At 41.3% G+C, this 19,936-nt stretch overlaps 1 protein-coding gene across 2 annotated transcripts in view; it reads left to right on the forward strand.

Annotated features, from left to right (window-relative positions):
• Positions 1–1,295: 1,295 nt before the first annotated feature.
• Positions 1,296–19,936, forward strand: part of LOC143287555 (paired box protein Pax-7-like) — an 81,729-nt gene continuing 63,088 nt past the window's right edge. For both annotated transcript variants that reach the window (XM_076595643.1, XM_076595644.1), the window contains exon 1: positions 1,296–3,654. In XM_076595643.1, the coding sequence (XP_076451758.1) occupies positions 3,585–3,654 (70 nt within the window). In that variant the 5' untranslated portion in view covers positions 1,296–3,584. The remainder of the gene's footprint in view (positions 3,655–19,936) is intronic.

Below are 19,936 nucleotides of genomic sequence, written 5' to 3' on the forward strand. Positions count from 1 at the left end.
GAATCTCGGTGCATCGTGTGTGTGTGTGTGTGTGTGTGTGTGTGTGTGTGTGATTAATATCATGCTGTTTTGTCAGTTTTTTCAGTTCTTGACCTCTCTTCTCTCTCTCTCTCTCTCCCCACAACCTTCTCTTTTTCTTTTCTAGAAACAACAGCCTAGAGAAAACACAAATAAAGTCATAATTGAATTACTGTTAGAACATTTCCCATTCAGAAAACGAACGAACAAATCGCCTTGTCGTGTTTGTTTGTTGTTGGGTTTTTTTGTTTGTTTGTTTGTTTTTTGTTGTTGTTGTTGTTGCTTGTTTGTTTGTTTGCTGTTGTTGTTGTTTGTTTTGTTTGTGTGTTTATTTGTTCTCACAAGGCGGTGGACGGGACTCTTTCCACCCACAATCATCCAGCCTGAAGATAACAAGTTCAACGTGCGAACGCTGTTTATTCTTGTAATGGAACGAAACAGCAATCAGTTTGGGTTTTCTTTATGGTCTGTTCTCTCTTCTCAAACAAGGCATGCACATCTGTCATTGTATAACAACTCAGTGTTAAACGCGGACTTTGCATGATCAGTATTTGCATATACAACAAGAGTTGTCCCAAGTGACTTGATGTAAGTACGACAAACACATGCTTGGAAAGGACTGTTGTTGTTGTTTTTTAATTAAGAAAAAAAGAACTAAAGCAAACTTTCGTTGCCGTTGTAAAAATATAGCAGAAAAGGAGAATACAAAGACTTCGCGAAAACTATGAACGCTAACAAAAAGAAGAAGAAATGATTCACGTCGTTCCACTGGGCATTCGATCACTAATTCATTCGTCTGCCTTTCCTCACATATGAGCGACAGAGCAGCCAACTGTCAAAACCGCTCAAGCAAGACGGTGGTGACGGCAGCGTCACGTGACCCAGGAGGGCGGAATGACGAACCAATAGGACACGACGACCCACCGCCCCACCCCACCCCCACTCACCCCTCCCTCTCCCTTCCACTGGGACAGTGACGCACATGAAAGGCGCTGGGAGAAGGGGTGACGGGGGAGGGCTGGGAGGTGGGGCAAAAAAGGGAGGGTCTGAGAACAGACAGAGAGGCGGGTGGGTGGATGGGGGAGTGGGAAGGAGAAGAGAAAGGGGTAGATGTGGATCAGGTCTGGAGGTACCCGGAGTGACGGTTCACAAGGCGCGTGGCCGCACTGGGGACAGAGAAAGGCGTCATCACAACTGTGTGGCTGAGGGTCGTGGAACTTGACCGTGTCAGGACACACCTCCTGTTGCCCCCCCCCCCCCTTTCTCTGGTAGCGCTGCTTGAGGTCAGGCCGCTCATCCACCTGCAGCCCCCCAGACCCCGGAGAAAGGCATCGTGTGGTTTCAGGAAGAAAAGCAAGTGCTGAGGTTGGGAAGGAGGGGGAGGCTTCAACAGAAAAGAGCGCGTCATCTGTCCTTCCTTCATCACCACGGACCTCTCTCCACCTTCTGTCCGGTGATACACAGTCCCCGTGCCTGAACAACTGGTGACGTACAGTTTGCTGGTGGGCCAGTGAGGCCAGGTCTGTGGCTGCCAGTGTGTGCCATTGTGTGCCAGTGTGTGCCATTGTGTCATGCTGTCGGAAAGTGCACAGTCTGTGTTTATGTGTGTGGGGGAGGAATGGGGGACTCAATTTAGTGTGACATCCACTCTGTGTGTTGTTAATGATAAGGACCGCGACCACGTGCAGTGTTTGGCGGAGTGCACAGCAGGGTTGGGTTTTTGTTTTGTTTTGTGTTGCTTTGTTCCGGGTAACTAACCCCAAGTCCGCATTGACTGCATGACACTGACACTAATGTCACGAACGAAGAATAGAAACGGGATTTTAATAAATAATAGCGAGCGTAGCTTTTTGTAAGCGAGTTATGTTTAGCAAGAGGCTTGCTTGACTGACTTTGTAGCTAAAGTCAACACGGTGAATGACAGTTGAATCAGTACATGAGATCACCCCTCCCCCCCTCCTCTCTTCAGTCCCCGCACTGGCACTGTGCTGTTTAGACTGAACAGGCCCGCTTGCATGCGTGTGGTGTTGTTTTAACACGGGCCATTGCCGACAAGCAACAAGCCATATCGGCTCCCCCCATACACGGGGATTACGCGATCCGGGAAGTGGCTGGTTCAGTCCAAGCACGTTGAAGTTCCACATCTTGCAGTCCCCGACAGTCATCAGCTGTGACATCTATCTACCCCAAGGATAATGGACTGCTGGCTGTGAGTATAGTCAACTCTTGGGAAACAGGGCCGTTTGACCCTAAAGAAGTAAAAGAACGTTTCGTAATTCTGATGCTTCTTCGGCGAGAGAAAAAAAAAGGAGGAAACCCAAACAAGTAAAACAAATTTTAAAAAGGAGGAAAACTTCGCATCATTTTTTTCATTACACAGCAGTTGACTGGACTACACTTATGGCGTAGATTGTGGATTATAATGATGGTTTGATTCCACCAGTTGTTTGTATACCACAAGGATCTCGTCATGTGGGTCTTTTGTTTGAAGCTATAGTTGGGTGATTGGTTTTTAGGACGGATCGCATTGCCTGTGTGACGAAAACAACCAAGCGACTGTATGATTGTTCCGACAATCAACGCAGTGCCTGCTATTGATTGTTCACCACGCCAACATCGCAGACAGGGGATCCACAGAAAATGGGGTCAGGAAACGCAGACGTTCTTTGAAGTCCTTCCCGGTTGAAAAACTGCCAATCCGATAATTTTCCCCGAACGTTCTTTCTGCAGACAGTTTCTCCGTTACAGCAGACACATAGAAGAGCCAGCCATTGCCAGTGTGTCTGGTGATTGCCTGGTTGCTCGGTCTTCGTCATAAATCTTCATCAAGTCGCTGTTCGTTACTGTTGACCCAAAACGGAAACGAGTGACGCCATTTATTCTCATCTCCAGAAGCCATTGTTCAAGTGATTGATGACTGAGAGATGTGATGGACACTTCCATCTGGCTTCAATTACAGTGTTTTTCAAAGTGCATAGATGTCCGTGTGGTCACCTGACGAAAAGGAGTGCATGCTACAAACAGCAATCAGCAAACTGTGAATGCCTAAAACGTGACAATCCTTTCAAAACTAACACATAACCTGGAAACCTCATTGCTAAACTGTGTGTACATAAAACTTAAAAATCGCATAAAAAAAATCAACAACAACAAAACGCGATTGCAGCTTTCCTACTTCTTCATCTTGAGACGATTCTTCCTTCAGTAGACTTTGTCTCACCTATTCAGAGGTCCAAATATTCCCCCAACAAGAAGAGGATATTGTTCATTAACCAAGTCTCCTCGCCGTATCCTCCAGTGCTGTTGTGGTCATCTGTGGTCAGGTCCCTGTTGTGGTCATCTGTGGTCAGGTCCCTGTTGTGGTCATCTGTAGACAGGCTGTAGACAGGTCCCTGTGGTGGTCAGCTGTAGACAGGCTGTATACAGGTCTCTGTTGTGGTCAGCTGTGGTCAGTGTCTCTGTTGTGGTCAGCTGTGGTCAGTCTCTGCAGGAAGTCCCTGGAGCCAGCCAAGGTGGACGGGGTCAGTCTGTGGCCGGTGCTAGGCCGGAGAGCGGACATCAAAGACATGATGCTGGGGACCGTGCTGCCCTACCACCTGGCGGGGCTGGGCCTTCTCCGGCCTCTGGCCATGGAGGGTGAGTATGTGTGTGTGTGTGTGTGTGTGTGTGTGTGTTCAATTTCATTTAATGTCTGTCCACATTACGTGATATTAAACATGAAAAAAGAGGGGGGATGGGGGGGTGAAAGCAATACTATTCACAGCATTGATTTAACAACAATATCAGAGAATAACTTTCCAACTCTAAAACATAATGATTTATAGACGTGTTTTTTTAAAACTTTTTTTAAAATTTTTTTTTATTTTTACGAATTGAACAATAAAAGCAAAGGTTATAGCAACAATCCAATTGGACTATTTTACAAAGATTTGAAAAAAGAGAAATAAAATCAGACAGTGATAAGTCCAATAATTCTTGACAGCTCCTCCCTCCCTCCCCCGTGTGTGTGTGTGTGTGTGTGTGTGTGTGTGTGTGTGTGTGTGTGTGTGTGTTGGTTTTTGGTTGGAAACGGGAAAAATAATGAGAAAAAAACAGCTACAGTGATTATGCTGATAATAGTGTTGATGATGATGATAGTGATGGTGAAAATGTTAGTGGAATGTGCGGATCTGAGGATATAGGTGTATATGTCTGTATAAACAACTCATCTGAAAAACGCGAATTACAGGCACAAAGAATCAGATACCCAATTAAATGACGATAAATTGACGTGATATAGATATTTATGATGATGATGATGATGATAACGAGAAGGAGAGGAGAACGAGGCATGACAAGAATTATGGATATGGACAGAACATCCCAGATAATAATTCCATTAATAATAGCGATCTTTCGGCCGCGTTTAACACGATCGACTACGTTATCCTGCTTCGTGAGCTCGAGCATGTCTTTTGCATTCGAGACATGGCTCTGTCATGGTTCAGATCACATCTGCCTGATAGGACTCAAACAGCTGTGGCTGAAGGCCCGATGACAGCAGCATCCTGACTCAAGTATAGCGTTCCACAGGGTTCAGTACTGATTTCTGTTTTGTTTATTCTCTACACACATTCACTTGATCACATTTTCAAAGAACACTCCACCAATCTTCACGCATTTGCACATGACACACAGATGCAGAAATCAGCTGCCCTAGAAAAATAAGGACAGCCATATCAGACATGCAGACATGCATTTCACTAGTTAAAAAGCGGAGTGGTGGCCTAGCGGTAACGCGTCCGCCCAGGAAGCGAGAGAATGTGAGCGCACTGGTTCGAATCACGGCACAGTCGCCAGTGTTTTCTCCCCCTCCATTAGACCTTGAGTAGTGGTCTGGATGCTAGTCATTCGAATGAGATGATAAACCGAGGTCCCGTGTACAGCATGCACTTAGCGCACGTAAAAGAACCCACGGCAACAAAGAGGTTGTCGCTGGCAAAATTATGTAGAAAAATCCACTTCGATAGGTAAACAATTTTTTTAAATGCATGCAGGAAAAATTGCAAACAAGAGAGGCAAGGTCTTCAAGACTCACTTGTGATATTATACTTAATCGAACAAAGGAATTATGGAAAGAAAAAAAAAGAATAAGAAAAAAAGAAAAAAGAAAAAAAAGAAAAAGAAAAAAAAAAAGATAAAAAAAGAAGACGCAGCCATCTTGTCAAGAAGCCCTGTTGCAAGTCACTAATCGTTGACGTACACAGTATGACGTTTTTTCTCCAGGACCTAAGTATAAATCACATCACATTGTGCAAAATGTGTTATTTCCCGAAAAAACTACAAGTTGGCAGAATGTGCATTATGAAAGGTCTTCACACTTGTTTTCCTTCGCTTCTGCTTTGTCACACACTTCTTTGTGCCGTTTGATCCACTTGGATGGGACTGCTTTGGTTTTTGCTGCTTTTTCAGTTGGTAGTAGTGGAGTAATAATGATGATAATGATAATCATAAAGTAATGATCATCATCATCACCACAATGATAATAATAATAGTAATTTCACACAGAGAAGTCTGTTGTGATAAAAAGAAATACAGATATAAATGCAAATATACAAATATAAATAGTCAACATTATTATTATTATTGTTATTCTTGATGTTGTTGTTGTTGCTATCATCATTATAATCATAAGCAGTAGTAATTTATTTTCTTTGAATTTTGTGTCTTTGGCAATACCCATGCAGGGTCCATTTCTAACGACGGACGAGTTGTTGGATGTTCACCTTCACTGTCATGTTGTTCTGTGTGACAGTTGTTGGATGTTCACCTTCACTGTCATGTTGTTCTGTGTGACAGTTGTTGGATGTTCACCTTCACTGTCATGTTGTTCTGTGTGACAGTTGTTAGATGTTCACCTTCACTGTCATGTTCTGTGTGACAGTTGTTGGATGTTCACCTTCACTGTCATGTTGTTCTGTGTGACAGTTGTTAGATGTTCACCTTCACTGTCATGTTGTTCCGTGTGACAGTTGTTGGATGTTCACCTTCACTGTCATGTTGTTCCGTGTGACAGTTGTTGGATGTTCACCTTCACTGTCATGTTGTTCTGTGTGACAGTTGTTGGATGTTCACCTTCACTGTCATGTTGTTCCGTGTGACAGTTGTTGGATGTTCACCTTCACTGTCATGTTCTGTGTGACAGTTGTTGGATGTTCACCTTCACTGTCATGTTGTTCTGTGTGACAGTTGTTAGATGTTCACCTTCACTGTCATGTTGTTCCGTGTGACAGTTGTTGGATGTTCACCTTCACTGTCATGTTGTTCCGTGTGACAGTTGTTGGATGTTCACCTTCACTGTCATGTTGTTCTGTGTGACAGTTGTTAGATGTTCACCTTCACTGTCACGTTGTTCTGTGTGACAGTTGTTGGATGTTCACCTTCACTGTCATGTTGTTCTGTGTGACAGTTGTTGGATGTTCACCTTCACTGTCATGTTGTTCTGTGTGACAGTTGTTGGATGTTCACCTTCACTGTCATGTTGTTCTGTGTGACAGTTGTTAGATGTTCACCTTCACTGTCACGTTGTTCTGTGTGACAGTTGTTGGATGTTCACCTTCACTGTCATGTTGTTCTGTGTGACAGTTGTTAGATGTTCACCTTCACTGTCATGTTCTGTGTGACAGTTGTTGGATGTTCACCTTCACTGTCATGTTGTTCTGTGTGACAGTTGTTAGATGTTCACCTTCACTGTCATGTTGTTCCGTGTGACAGTTGTTGGATGTTCACCTTCACTGTCACGTTGTTCCGTGTGACAGTTGTTAGATGTTCACCTTCACTGTCATGTTGTTCTGTGTGACAGTTGTTAGATGTTCACCTTCACTGTCATGTTGTTCCGTGTGACAGTTGTTAGATGTTCACCTTCACTGTCATGTTGTTCCGTGTGACAGCTGTTAGATGTTCACCTTCACTGTCATGTTGTTCTGTGTGACAGTTGTTAGATGTTCACCTTCACTGTCACGTTGTGTGTGACAGTTGTTAGATGTTCACCTTCACTGTCACGTTGTTCTGTGTGACAGTTGTTAGATGTTCACCTTCACTGTCACGTTGTGTGTGACAGTTGTTAGATGTTCACCTTCACTGTCATGTTGTTCCGTGTGACAGTTTGGTCAACCAGTGGTGATGGCATCTCTTGTCTTTCCCTCCCTCACACTCTCCCTAACCCTTACTCCCACTGGATTATAGCAGTTCTGTTTTCGCGTTGACTTCATACTACTTACTGCCCAACGGATTAGCCTTTATCATTTGTTTAAATTATTATTTTTGAAAATAGCTTTTTGTCTTATGATAAGTCTGAAAGCAAATTTCTGTCCGCTATGCGTTTCAAACAATAAAGTTGACTGTTTGAAGTACAAACCACAGTACACAGTAAACAAACATTATTGTCTATACTTGGTACAGAGATGTTCTTTTTGGCAGCGGCCGTAACGGTTATGACACACATCGCGTCTCTCGCGTCACTGCTCGTTTCCTGACAGTGTTGGTCTGTGACACAGCTGAGGGGCCTCTCACGCTGTTGCGGTTTTTTTTTTTTTGTTTGTTTTGGTTTGTTTTCTTCTTCTTTGTGTGTGTGTGTGTGTGTGTGTGTGTGGTGTGTGTGTGTGTGTGTGTGTGTGTGTGTGTTTCACTATCTCCCTTCGCGGAATTTTTTTTCGAAGTCATGGGACTGGGGTTTTTCTCCCGCTGTGATAGGGATCAACCACCGCATTACTGTGGACTGGGGGTGGGGGGTGGTCAGATTCCATTACCGATATGTCTGACGTGTGTATATACTGCAGTAATATCAGGCATAGGTATACTCCTCTCCTCTCTTCTAGAACCAAGTTCAAATGCCCCCCTGCCCCCCCCCCCCCCTTCCCCAGCCGCCCTCATTTACCACCCCCTCATCTGCCTTATTCCAAGTGTTTAGATCGTTCTATTCATCACATCCTTTCAAAATGAAGCTTTATTGTTATTTTCTCATGACAGAAGAGTTATTTATTTATCGTTCTTCTCTATATGTATGTATGTAGATGTGATATATATATATATATATATATATATATATATATATATATATATATATATATATAAAGAAAGAGAGAGATATGCATCGGGACAAAAAAAAAAAAAGATTGGAATTATCAAAATGATGCGAACCGGATACAGCAAGCCCCCAAAACAACTGCAAAAGATGCCTGGGATGTTATAATTCTTAGAAATTGGGATATCTCTACAAACCTAAATCTTGTCAACACATGCTATGTAAACTGAATTTGATTAGTTGATGTAGACAGTAAAATCAGAGGAATCTTTTTAAACTGACAGGCCACGCATGATTCTACCGCTGTTATCACAGCTCATTATTTCATTATTTCTTTATCCCATGCTCATTATTTCTTTATTACCAAGTTTATATATATCTGTGGATGGAAGTATACAAAAATGCACAAGGAATTGAAAATCGTATACAAACACAACTACAACGGTATATTTTGCTCGCAAACAACATTAGCCTTGATTGAAACACATTTATCTGAGGACGTTCATAAAGTTTCACTCATAAGATAAGATGAGAGAGTAGATGTATGTGTTTGTTTCTGATTTTGGTTTGCAGTTTGTTTGTGTGTTTGTTCACACGTTTATGTTTTATCTGTTTTTATCCATCAGTGCAGTGGTGGCGGGAATACATTCTGAGACTACTGAGGCAAAGTATTTAGCAGTTTGGTGGGGCATGATAAAGCGCTGTTCTGTGTGAAAGATTACAAGGCAGTGCAGTGCAGTGCAACTTTACCGATTGTGAATGAATGAAATGAAATAAAATGAAAATAGAAAAGTACAGTTGAGCACAACCTGGTGCTGCACAGCACAGTGCAGTACAGTACGTACAGAGCTTCTTCTTCTTTTTCTTCTATCCCGTGGTCTGACAGCCGAGGCGGCACCACTGATCCGGCGACTAGTTCCCTCATTCCGCCCTGTTCCTCGTCTCTCAGGGCGTCACTCAGTCTCAGGTCTGTCCGACATGTGTTCATGTCTCTCAGGGTGTCACTGCCTCAGGTCTGTCCGACATGTGTTCATGTCTCTCAGGCGTCACTCAGTCTCAGTTCTGTCCGAGATGTGTTCATGTCTCTCAGGGCGTCACTGAGTCTCTGGTCTGTCCGAGATGTGTTCATGTATCTCAGGCGTCACTGAGTCTCAGGTCTGTCCGAGATGTGTTCATGTCTCTCAGGCGTCACTCAGTCTCAGGTCTGTCCGAGATGTGTTCATGTCTCTCAGGGTGTCACTGTCTCAGGTCTGTCCGAGATGGCTTCGTGTCTCTCAGGAACCGTGCAGTAAACACAATTACAATAACGAATTCTTATAAGCGCTTCCTTTCTCGAATACAGCTACGTGCGTTTTGCATGTACAAGACTCATTGACCGTAGATGGTAACATGATAACATGAATCAATTTGCACACTCAGACGACATTCGTCAAACTCACTTCCACACACACACACACACACACACACACACGCGCGCGCGCGCGCGCGCACACACACACACACACCGGCGCACTAACACACAAACGAAAGCTCGCGCGCGCGCGAGCGCACATACACACACACACACACACACTTGCCGACACACATACACGCACACGCTTGGCGACACACACACACACACACACACACACACACACTTGCACACACACACCCATTTGCGCGCACGCACACGCACACACACAGACACACACACACACACACACACTGCAATACAATGCGGTACAACACAGGGCAGAACGGGAATGGCACCATATTTATACAGGACACACTACGTAACACAGTACAAGGCATGGAATAAATGGTGTCCTATTTGTTAAACAACAGGGTGCTTTGTGATGCCATGAGATGCAGTGCAAGCAAGTACACATAGCACGCACTCTCACCAGTCCTAGATGTTTCCTGCCTCTCCCCCACCCCACCCCCTCCCTCCTTCCCACCCCGCCCCTCCTCCCCACACTGCATCCTGTTGATATGAATCCTACGAATCCCTCAATTTGCCCGGTGCATTGTGTTACTCGGCGCCAGAAAAAAAAGATACAGTGTGATTCTGTTAACCTGTGGCAGCAACATGTGCGGTCGTTCACCGATGGAATGAATTGTGTTCATTGTCATCATGTCGTCATTGTTCACGACAGCCACACTTATTTGTTGGATCCCGCATCGTTATGGTGCGCGTTCCTTTTGGACATCGGTCATTGATAACTGTCACTGCAAAAGATATTTGCACAGCTTCGTTTTTGCAAGTTATTCAACAATGAGAACAGGGCTGGGGTGAAAGACACGAAATGAACAGCTATTCGGAAAAGAAGTAAAGGATGTTGCTGCTTACACTCCCCCAAGAACTCTCCGCTCTTCCTCTGTTACCTTCTGAAAAACTCCTCGTGTCGATACAACAACCTGTGATGAACGTTCTTTCCTCTTTGCTGCTCCACATAATTCTCTGGAAAAACCGTTGTTCCGTTTTTCTCTTCATTTGACTCTGCCTTTCGCTCCCAGCTAAAAGGTCATCTTTTCAAAATCCGAATGCACTCTCGCTTTCCCACTTCTGCAACATCGCTTCATGCCTGCCATCTCACTGTGCTTGCATGACGAATGAGAGAAGGAGGGGGCGGGGGCGGGGGTGGGGGGCGGGGGTAGAAGGGGTGGACAGAGAAAGAGAGCATGGCCATCAGTGGCTCACCTAACTTTACTAACTTCTGACTTACTTCTTAGAGAAAGGGCGCTAAACAAATATATGTTATTATTGTTATTATTATCATATCCTTTTATCATTGACTCACTTGTGTAAACCAAGTGAGTCAATGTTTTAACCCGGTGTTCGGTTGTCTGTGTGTGTGTGTGTGTGTGTGTGTGTGTGTGTGTGTGTGTGTAGTAAACTTTAACATTGACATTTTCTCTGCAAATACTTTGTCAGTTGACACTAAATTAGGCATAAAAATAGGAAAAATTCATTTCTTTCCAGTCAAACATGTTTAAAAACAATATTGCACCTCTGGGATGGGCACAAAAAATAATAATAAAAGAAGCTTAATTATATGCAAACTGCATTTACTGTAATATTTATATTTTTTGTATTCTCTAAACTTGGCACTTTGATCTGGTGATCGACACAACAACAAGAGCAGTCATTATTATCATTTTTTGTTCAAACAGGAACTTCTTTTGCTAAGCATGGAAGTTTTATTTATTTTACAAACGTTTTGGTGCAGATAATAAAAAAGGGAAATTAATCTGTAATTAATGCTAGGGGATTTAATTTGCTTTAAACTGATCTTTCTCATCTTAAACATTACATTTTGAAATTATACTCAATACATTAAAAGCTTGTGTGTTTTACTGTCAGTGTACAGTGCTTTCACTATGTTCATTCGCCCAAGTGGTCTTTTTCGGAAAATACTAAAATCAATACGACGAGTGGACTTTACAGATCTATTGGCTGAGCCCTGAAGGTCATGGGCAAAAATCAGTTGCGTATACATATTTATACACATTCAAAGTGCGTGCTCATATTCTTCGCGAACGCGAACGACGCCATTTTGTTTCAAGTTGTTGACCTGCCTGTTCAGTCCTATATTCAATGGACAATACACGATAACATGTGATAGAAAGATGGAGAAGGAGACCGTTAAATATTTATTCAGAGAAAGATTTGTGAACGCCTCATCACTTAGTGGATTATGCCCCCAACTGCCATAAAAATATCCACAGAATCAGTCGGAATTCACAGTTAAAAATTGTAAACCATGCGAGTTAATACCCTTGAATTGATCACGATGAAACGAAAAAATTTCCAGTCTTGACTTTTCTCAAAATGAAGTCCTTTTTACTTCATACGACGTTTAGAAGTACTTGTACTTGGCTCTACATGTTATTAGTTTAACAAAATATTAAATTTTCATATCAACTTTAAAACTATAAAACTAGATTGAACATAAAACAGAAATTGAATCGACCGTGTCGTACTACATTCCCGGCGGGTGTAACTAAACTTGTACATCTATCTAGATCTAGAGAAAACGGCTAAATGTTGCAGTGTGATTGCGGCGATAGCCACGTCTCCTTTACCGCGGACTTAAAAAGAATTTTTTTTTTTTTTTTAATTGCCCTTAAAGATTTTTTGAATGCCCAAGATACACCAGAATAATATGGTTTAAACAGCGTTCTCACTGCGAATACCGCAATTGATTTATCGCCCTTTAAAAAAGTACGTTCAAATATTAAATTTTAGAACGTCAGTTAAGGAGCCACGATAGTGTAATGGGTAAGACAGTTTCTTCTCACCCGAACACGCGGGGTTCGAATCTGGTTAGGACTTTTTTTTTTAAGCCGAAGCTTTATAATAACAAATACAGAACACATTTTAACGATTAGATTTTTTTTTAATTGTATCACAAGTGAGTCTTGAAGGCCTTGCCTCTCTTGTTTTACTATTATTATTATTATTATTATTATTGTTATGATTATCATCATTATTATTATCATCATTATCATCATCATCATCCACCTCCTCCTCCTCATCATAGTGGATATAAAGGGATATAACATGGAAAAGGCAAAGGAAAACAATAACACGCAATAACACATGCATTCTTGATTTTCTTTTCAGTAGAGGAAGGCGAAGTAGAAAAACAAAGATCAAGAGAGAGAGAGAGAGAACTCGAACTCGAATGTTTTACTGAGGAGTGTACGGATAAGCTACATGTCTTCTCTATGCCGTAACAAAAATTAGTAAAAACAAAATAATAACGAAAACAAGTAGAAAGAGAAACTGAAGAAGGAGGACGAGAAGGAGGGAGAAGGACAACAACAATAAAAGAAAGGAAGGAAGAAAGAAAATCCCCATCAAAGTGATGGAGTCAGAATCCTTTCTGAAAGGTGAGAAACAAATCCAATCATCATATTTTGTAAAGAACAATTCAGACCAACATTTTTTTTTCACTCTCTCTTACAAGAAAAGAAAACACAAAAAAGCTTTCAGTTAACAAAAATGTAAATCATGTCTAGTTTAAAAAAAATCCTCAATAATAACTGAAAAGCAAAACGATAAAGAAAATGTATGTCCCTGAATAAAAAATGAACTTTACAGCAAAAGCAGAAAGAGAACTAAGAAAGTTATGTGTTTCTGAAGACTGGGTGAGGGGGAGGGGGCGTTGGGGGTGGAGACAGGGAGACAGAGGATGGAGGATGAGGGAAAGGGGGGAAACAGACAAGAGAGAGACAGACAGACAGACAGACAGAGAGAGAGAGAGAGAGAGAGAGCAAAGCACAAATATCTTTCAATCAAACGCATACATAACCGTTATCTGTTCATCAAATAGCGTGGTAAGCTTTCGTAAAAGAGGACAGACTATTTTTGTCTTTTAGATGATCAGGGTTTTGATTCCATAACTTTCTACCTGAAAACGGAAATGATGGTACATAAAGATCATTTCTTAGGGAATGTATATCTTTTATCCCCCTGGAGTGTACCTCAATGTGAATTTTTTTCCTAGAGAGAGGGTTCCGTGTCAGTTTGGTTAACCCTGTTTCAACATTCTTTCTCTTTTCACCGAGTAGAAAAAATAGAAAGTAGCTATTGATATGCAAGTCAGTCTGAGCTTCCATATATCGTCTGATTGTTATGATTAAAAGGTGGCGTAATGTATACACCGAAAATAACAACAGCAGCAAAAAAAAAAAAAAAAAAAAAAAAGGGGGGGGAAAGAGATATAGACCCAGAAAAAAAGGGCGATAAAGAAGGGAGAGGCTTTAGGATGAACAATATGAATGTTGACATGAAGACTGGCGGGAGGAGGAGGGAGGCTTTAGGATGAACAATATGAATGTTGACATGAAGACTGGCGGGAGAAGGGGGAGTCTTTAGGATGAACAATATGAATGTTGACATGAAGACTGGCGGGAGGAGGAGGGAGGCTTTAGGATGAACAATATGAATGTTGACATGAAGACTGGCGGGAGGAGGAGGGAGGCTTTAGGATGAACAATATGAATGTTGACATGAAGACTGGCGGGAGGAGGAGGGAGGCTTTAGGATGAACAATATGAATGTTGACATGAAGACTGGCGGGAGGAGGAGGGAGGAGGGGGAGGCTTTAGGATGAACAATATGAATGTTGACATGAAGACTGGCGGGAGAAGGGGGAGTCTTTAGGATGAACAATATGAATGTTGACATGAAGACTGGCGGGAGAAGGGGGAGTCTTTAGGATGAACAATATGAATGTTGACATGAAGACTGGCGGGAGAAGGGGGAGTCTTTAGGATGAACAATATGAATGTTGACATGAAGACTGGCGGGAGGAGGAGGGAGGAGGGGGGAGGCTTTAGGATGAACAATATGAATGTTGACATGAAGACTGGCGGGAGGAGGAGGGAGGCTTTAGGATGAACAATATGAATGTTGACATGAAGACTGGCGGGAGGAGGAGGGAGGAGGGGGGAGGCTTTAGGATGAACAATATGAATGTGGACATGAAGACTGGCGGGAGAAGGGGGAGTCTTTAGGATGAACAATATGAATGTTGACATGAAGACTGGCGGGAGGAGGAGGGAGGCTTTAGGATGAACAATATGAATGTTGACATGAAGACTGGCGGGAGGAGGAGGGAGGCTTTAGGATGAACAATATGAATGTTGACATGAAGACTGGCGGGAGGAGGAGGGAGGCTTTAGGATGAACAATATGAATGTTGACATGAAGACTGGCGGGAGGAGGAGGGAGGAGGGGGGAGGCTTTAGGATGAACAATATGAATGTTGACATGAAGACTGGCGGGAGGAGGAGGGAGGCTTTAGGATGAACAATATGAATGTTGACATGAAGACTGGCGGGAGGAGGAGGGAGGCTTTAGGATGAACAATATGAATGTTGACATGAAGACTGGCGGGAGGAGGAGGGAGGCTTTAGGATGAACAATATGAATGTTGACATGAAGACTGGCGGGAGGTGGAGGGAGGCTTTAGGATGAACAATATGAATGTTGACATGAAGACTGGCGGGAGGGAGAGGGAGGAGGGGGGAGGCTTTAGGATGAACAATATGAATGTTGACATGAAGACTGGCGGGAGGAGGAGGGAGGAGGGGGAAGGGGGGCAACGAGTTGTTTTTGTCACACGCTGTTTTCCTGCACCCCGGAAGACTGGAACTGAATGAACTGTTGTGTTCCAAGTATCGGTTTTCTGGTGTTGAGGAGGCGAAGAGGGGGATATTCCAAAGATTCTACAATGCTGGAAAGTAGACGCGCGCGCGCGCGCACACACACACACACACACACACACAAAGGTGAAAAGTAGATACACGGAAACTGACACGGATAAAGGCACACACACACACACACACACACACACACACACACACACACACACACACACATAACGGTGAAAAGTAGATACACGGACACTGACAAACAAAGGCACACACACACACACACACACACACACACACACACACACACACACACACACACACACACTCCTCCCCACCCGCGGAACTGGAGGGGGAGGGTGGAGGGGGCAGGACAATGACAGTCATGGGGGGGGGGAGATGGAGGGGGGGGGGGGGGTTGGGGTCAGTGGACGGAGTTGATGAAGGTGTGTCGAAGAGATCTTCACGGACAAAGGGAAGTGATAATGCACAGCCACAGACCAGGGTTGAGAGCTGCAGTAATCATCTGGGAACATTCCCAGCATAAGGGAAAACTGCACAAACCCAGCTGTTGCACAGTGAATAATATATCCCGGACCCTTAGAAATATAACACTGCTGTTATTTGAATAATGATAATCACAATGATCATAATAATAGCAAAAATAACAGTAATAATAATAATCATCATCATATGAAAATAATGGTAATACATACATATATATATATACTTACATACATACATATATATATATATGATAGTCAGTCGTGTCCGACTATGACCATCAGAACGGCAGAGGAGGCAACTGATGTCCCGACTATCTGGGCTAGAATTTGATTATAGTGGAGAGTGTCTTGCCCAAGTACATCCCCACTCTCTCGGCCAAGAGAGTTTTAGGACAGTTGGCGTTGGGATGGTTCCCAAAGGCCAACTAGCCCACAAGGCTGCAGCACTAAGAGCCAGTGCAATTTTGCCTCCCAGTTTGAGAGTCATAGTCCTTCACAAAAGACTAAGCTGTAAATGGTTTCCTATTGACTGGAAAAACCATTGATAATACAGTACATACGAACTAAATACCACTTACAACGTACAATATCGGTGGACGCTGTCACAGTAAATGGCAAAGCTGTGACATAATAGTAATTGTAATACTCATACTACTACTACTATGATAATAATAACAGCGATAATGATAACACTAACAATGAAGAAATGAATGCGAAATCTATCAGTATCACAGCTGGTTGATGTTTCCCATAATCCAGTATGTCGCTTCATTAAAGGTGTCTCCACGTATAGAACAACTAATTAAATATATTGCACTATCTTATCTGTGTAAGAAATTGACAGTCACGAACATTGAAGGAAAAAATACCAAAAACACCGCTTGCCCGAGATTTGATCCCTGTAAGTAATCACTTACCTATTTGGGTGTTACGTTACGGAATGAAACCCTGATTGTTAAATAGACAAAAATAGTCCTCTTTAAACAAAGCTTACCACGGGTACAAATTTGAAAATTCATGAAGAGATAACGTTTTATGCATTTTGATTGAAAACAATCTCTCTCTCTCTCTCTCTCTCTCTCTCTCTCTCTCTCTCTCTCTCTCTGTGTGTGTGTGTGTGTTTGTGTGCATGCGCGCGCCCGTGTGTGTGTGTGTCTTCGTCTGTTTGTGTGTCTCTGTCTTTCTCTCTCTCTTTGTGTATTTTTGTCCGTCTGTCCCGTTTTCTTCCCACGAGATCCCTTTCCATCATCTTCCTCCTGTCTCCCCCCCCCCCCCCCCCTCTGTTTTGCTTTTCTTTTTGAGTTCCCCTTTTCTGTTCATTTTACGTATATCTATTTTGGTATTGTTTTTCAACCTTGTATTTTTTTTTTTTTTAACATGATTTACTGTTTTGCAAGTTGATAACTTTTTATGACATATACATACATATATGAATATATACATACATACATACATATATATATATATATATGTATGCACACACACACACACACACACACACACACACGTATATATATATATATATATATATATATATATATATATATAATCTTGTCTAAATTATATATAGAACAATTTAGACAAAATGATATATATGTATATATATTATATATAATTTTGTCTAAATTATATATATATATATATATATATATAATTTTGTCAAAATTATATATAATTTTATATATATATATATATAATTATATATAATTTAGACAAAATTATATATAATATATATATATATACATATATATCATTTTGTCTAAATTGTTCTTTTGAAATGATCATGATTTAAAAAAAAAATCTTTTAAATTAGGAATACAGTCTTATCAAGTTGATAGTTTTTTTTCTTTAATTCTTCCTTTCTTTTTCTTTTATTCTTTTATTGTTGTCTTTTTCTTCCTCCTTCATTTTTTTTCGTGTTCTCCGTCTTTATATTTCGTTTTATTTGTTTATTTATTTATCTATTCATTTCTTTTATATTTTCTCATTTATTTATTATTTTTCAATTATTATTATAATTTTATTATATTGAGGGCATGATGAAAAGAAGCTATAAGCTTATTTATTTCATTTTAGTTTGGGAAATGATAAAACTCTGTCTGTCTGTTTGTCTGTCTGTCTGTCTCTCTCTCTCTCTCTGTCTGTATTTCTTGCTCCCATTCCAATAAAATATTTAAATATCAAAACAAGGCTTTCTAATTTAATGCACTGTGAATTTGATTTGGATTTTGAAAACCCTTTTTCCTTCATTACAGAAAAGGGAAACCACCAGACTAGAGAACAGAATCGCAGATTTAAAAAAACAAAGTACCAGCATTACGTACCGGAATAACGCACTCGCTTCTTACTTTCTCTTTCAGTGTAGATATACAAAAGTTAGCCCTATGTATTAGTATCAGTATCAGTAGCTCAAGGAGATGTCACTGCGTTCGGAAAAATCCATATACGCTACACCACATCTGCCAAGCAGATGCCTGACCAGCAGCGCAACCCAACGCGCTTAGTCAGGCCTTAAGAAAAAAAAAGAAATGAAAAAAATAAAAATAAAAATAAAATAACAAAACAAACAAACAATAAATAAATGACTGAAATAAAAAGAAATAAGTAAATAAATAAATAATAGGTAAATACATAAAAAAAGAACTGCTACTACTACTACTAATATTTATAAGGCATAAAAACGTGATGAAGTCAACTGCAAGCGTACAAAAACAAAAAAAACAAAACAAAAAAAAAACGTAAATGAATAAACACACACACACACACACACACACACACACACATTACCCTGCACCCCTCTACTCCCCCCTCCCCCTCCTCCACACACTCATTTCTAGGCTACGTATCGCAGCTTCCACATTATTAAACAGCTTTTACTGAAAACGTATCATTATGTTAAGTACAATCCTATAGCGAAATATTGCTGGCAACAACAATCGTGTATGACTGTTCGATCGTCAATGTAAGGGACACACACACACACACACACACACACAGATCTGTTATCACAAAAACAACTGCAACACAATACAATTCAATACCAAACAAAACAGTATATGAGTAAAATAAAACAGCAAAAAAACAATAAGCAAGTACAGGTAATTATCATTAGAATTCGGACAGAAAATGGAAGAAAAAATCTCAGAAAAAAGTCAATCCAAAACGAAGGAAGAAAAGAAGGAATCGAGAAATGGAGAAATTAATTAATTAATTACCTAAATAAATAAAGAATGAATGAAGGAAGGAAAGAAAGAAAGGTTGATTGAACCCGTTTAACACATATGGGTGGCGGCGGTCCAAAAATATATACAAACGTGAGTTATACTTATAAACTAACAAACATTTTAAAAAGAAAAAAAATGAAAGAAAGAAAAAAAAAATGAATTGGATAAATACACTATTGAATGATTGAATGAACGAACGAGCGATTCAGCAATTGTCACGTGCACCACTTAATATAAATTTATTTCATCACAATATATTTTTTTCTTTGTAAAATCGGGCTGCTCTTCCCAGGGAGAGGGCATCGTTCTAGTGCAGCGCCTCCCTTGTCTTTAAGTGTCTCTTTTACTATCGGTTTTTTGTTTGGTTTTTGTTTGTTTTCAGGGGTATCTCTCTTGTTGCCGTAGATTCTTTTTACGTGCGTTCAGTACACAAATAAAACTGCACGCAGGAAAAAATACGAAAAAAAAGTGGGTGGCGCTGTAGTGTAGCGACGCGCTCTCCCTGGGGAGAGCAGCCCGAATTTCACACAGAGAAATCTGTGTGATAAAAAGAAATACAGCTACAAATACATGCTGCACACCAGACCTCGGTTTATCGTCTCAGCCGAATGACTAGTGTCCAGACCAACAGTCGTCTAATGCAGAGGGAGAAAACTCTGGCCGGTTCGATCCCCTTCGCTAGGATTCTCTCGCTTCCTTGACAGACGTGTTTCCACCAGGCCACCACTCAACATACGTCTTTGAACATGCATTGATGCCATAATTCTCTTATTCAGCCGACTGTTTCCAGATCTTCATGGCATCTCTAACCCCTAAAAAGGGGTGAAGACGATTCATAGCATTAAGTCCTGTTTAATTCCCATTCACCACCTTGGGGCTTGTTAATTAAATGATTGCCAATGTTCGTGAATAGTAGTAATGTGCCTTTGACGCCAAAGCCTACACGGAAGTTGAGGGGGATGAAAAGAGATAGGGAGAAAAGG

The sequence above is a fragment of the Babylonia areolata genome, chromosome 11 (genome assembly GCF_041734735.1).
Source record: "Babylonia areolata isolate BAREFJ2019XMU chromosome 11, ASM4173473v1, whole genome shotgun sequence".
Classification (NCBI taxonomy): domain Eukaryota; kingdom Metazoa; phylum Mollusca; class Gastropoda; order Neogastropoda; family Buccinidae; genus Babylonia; species Babylonia areolata.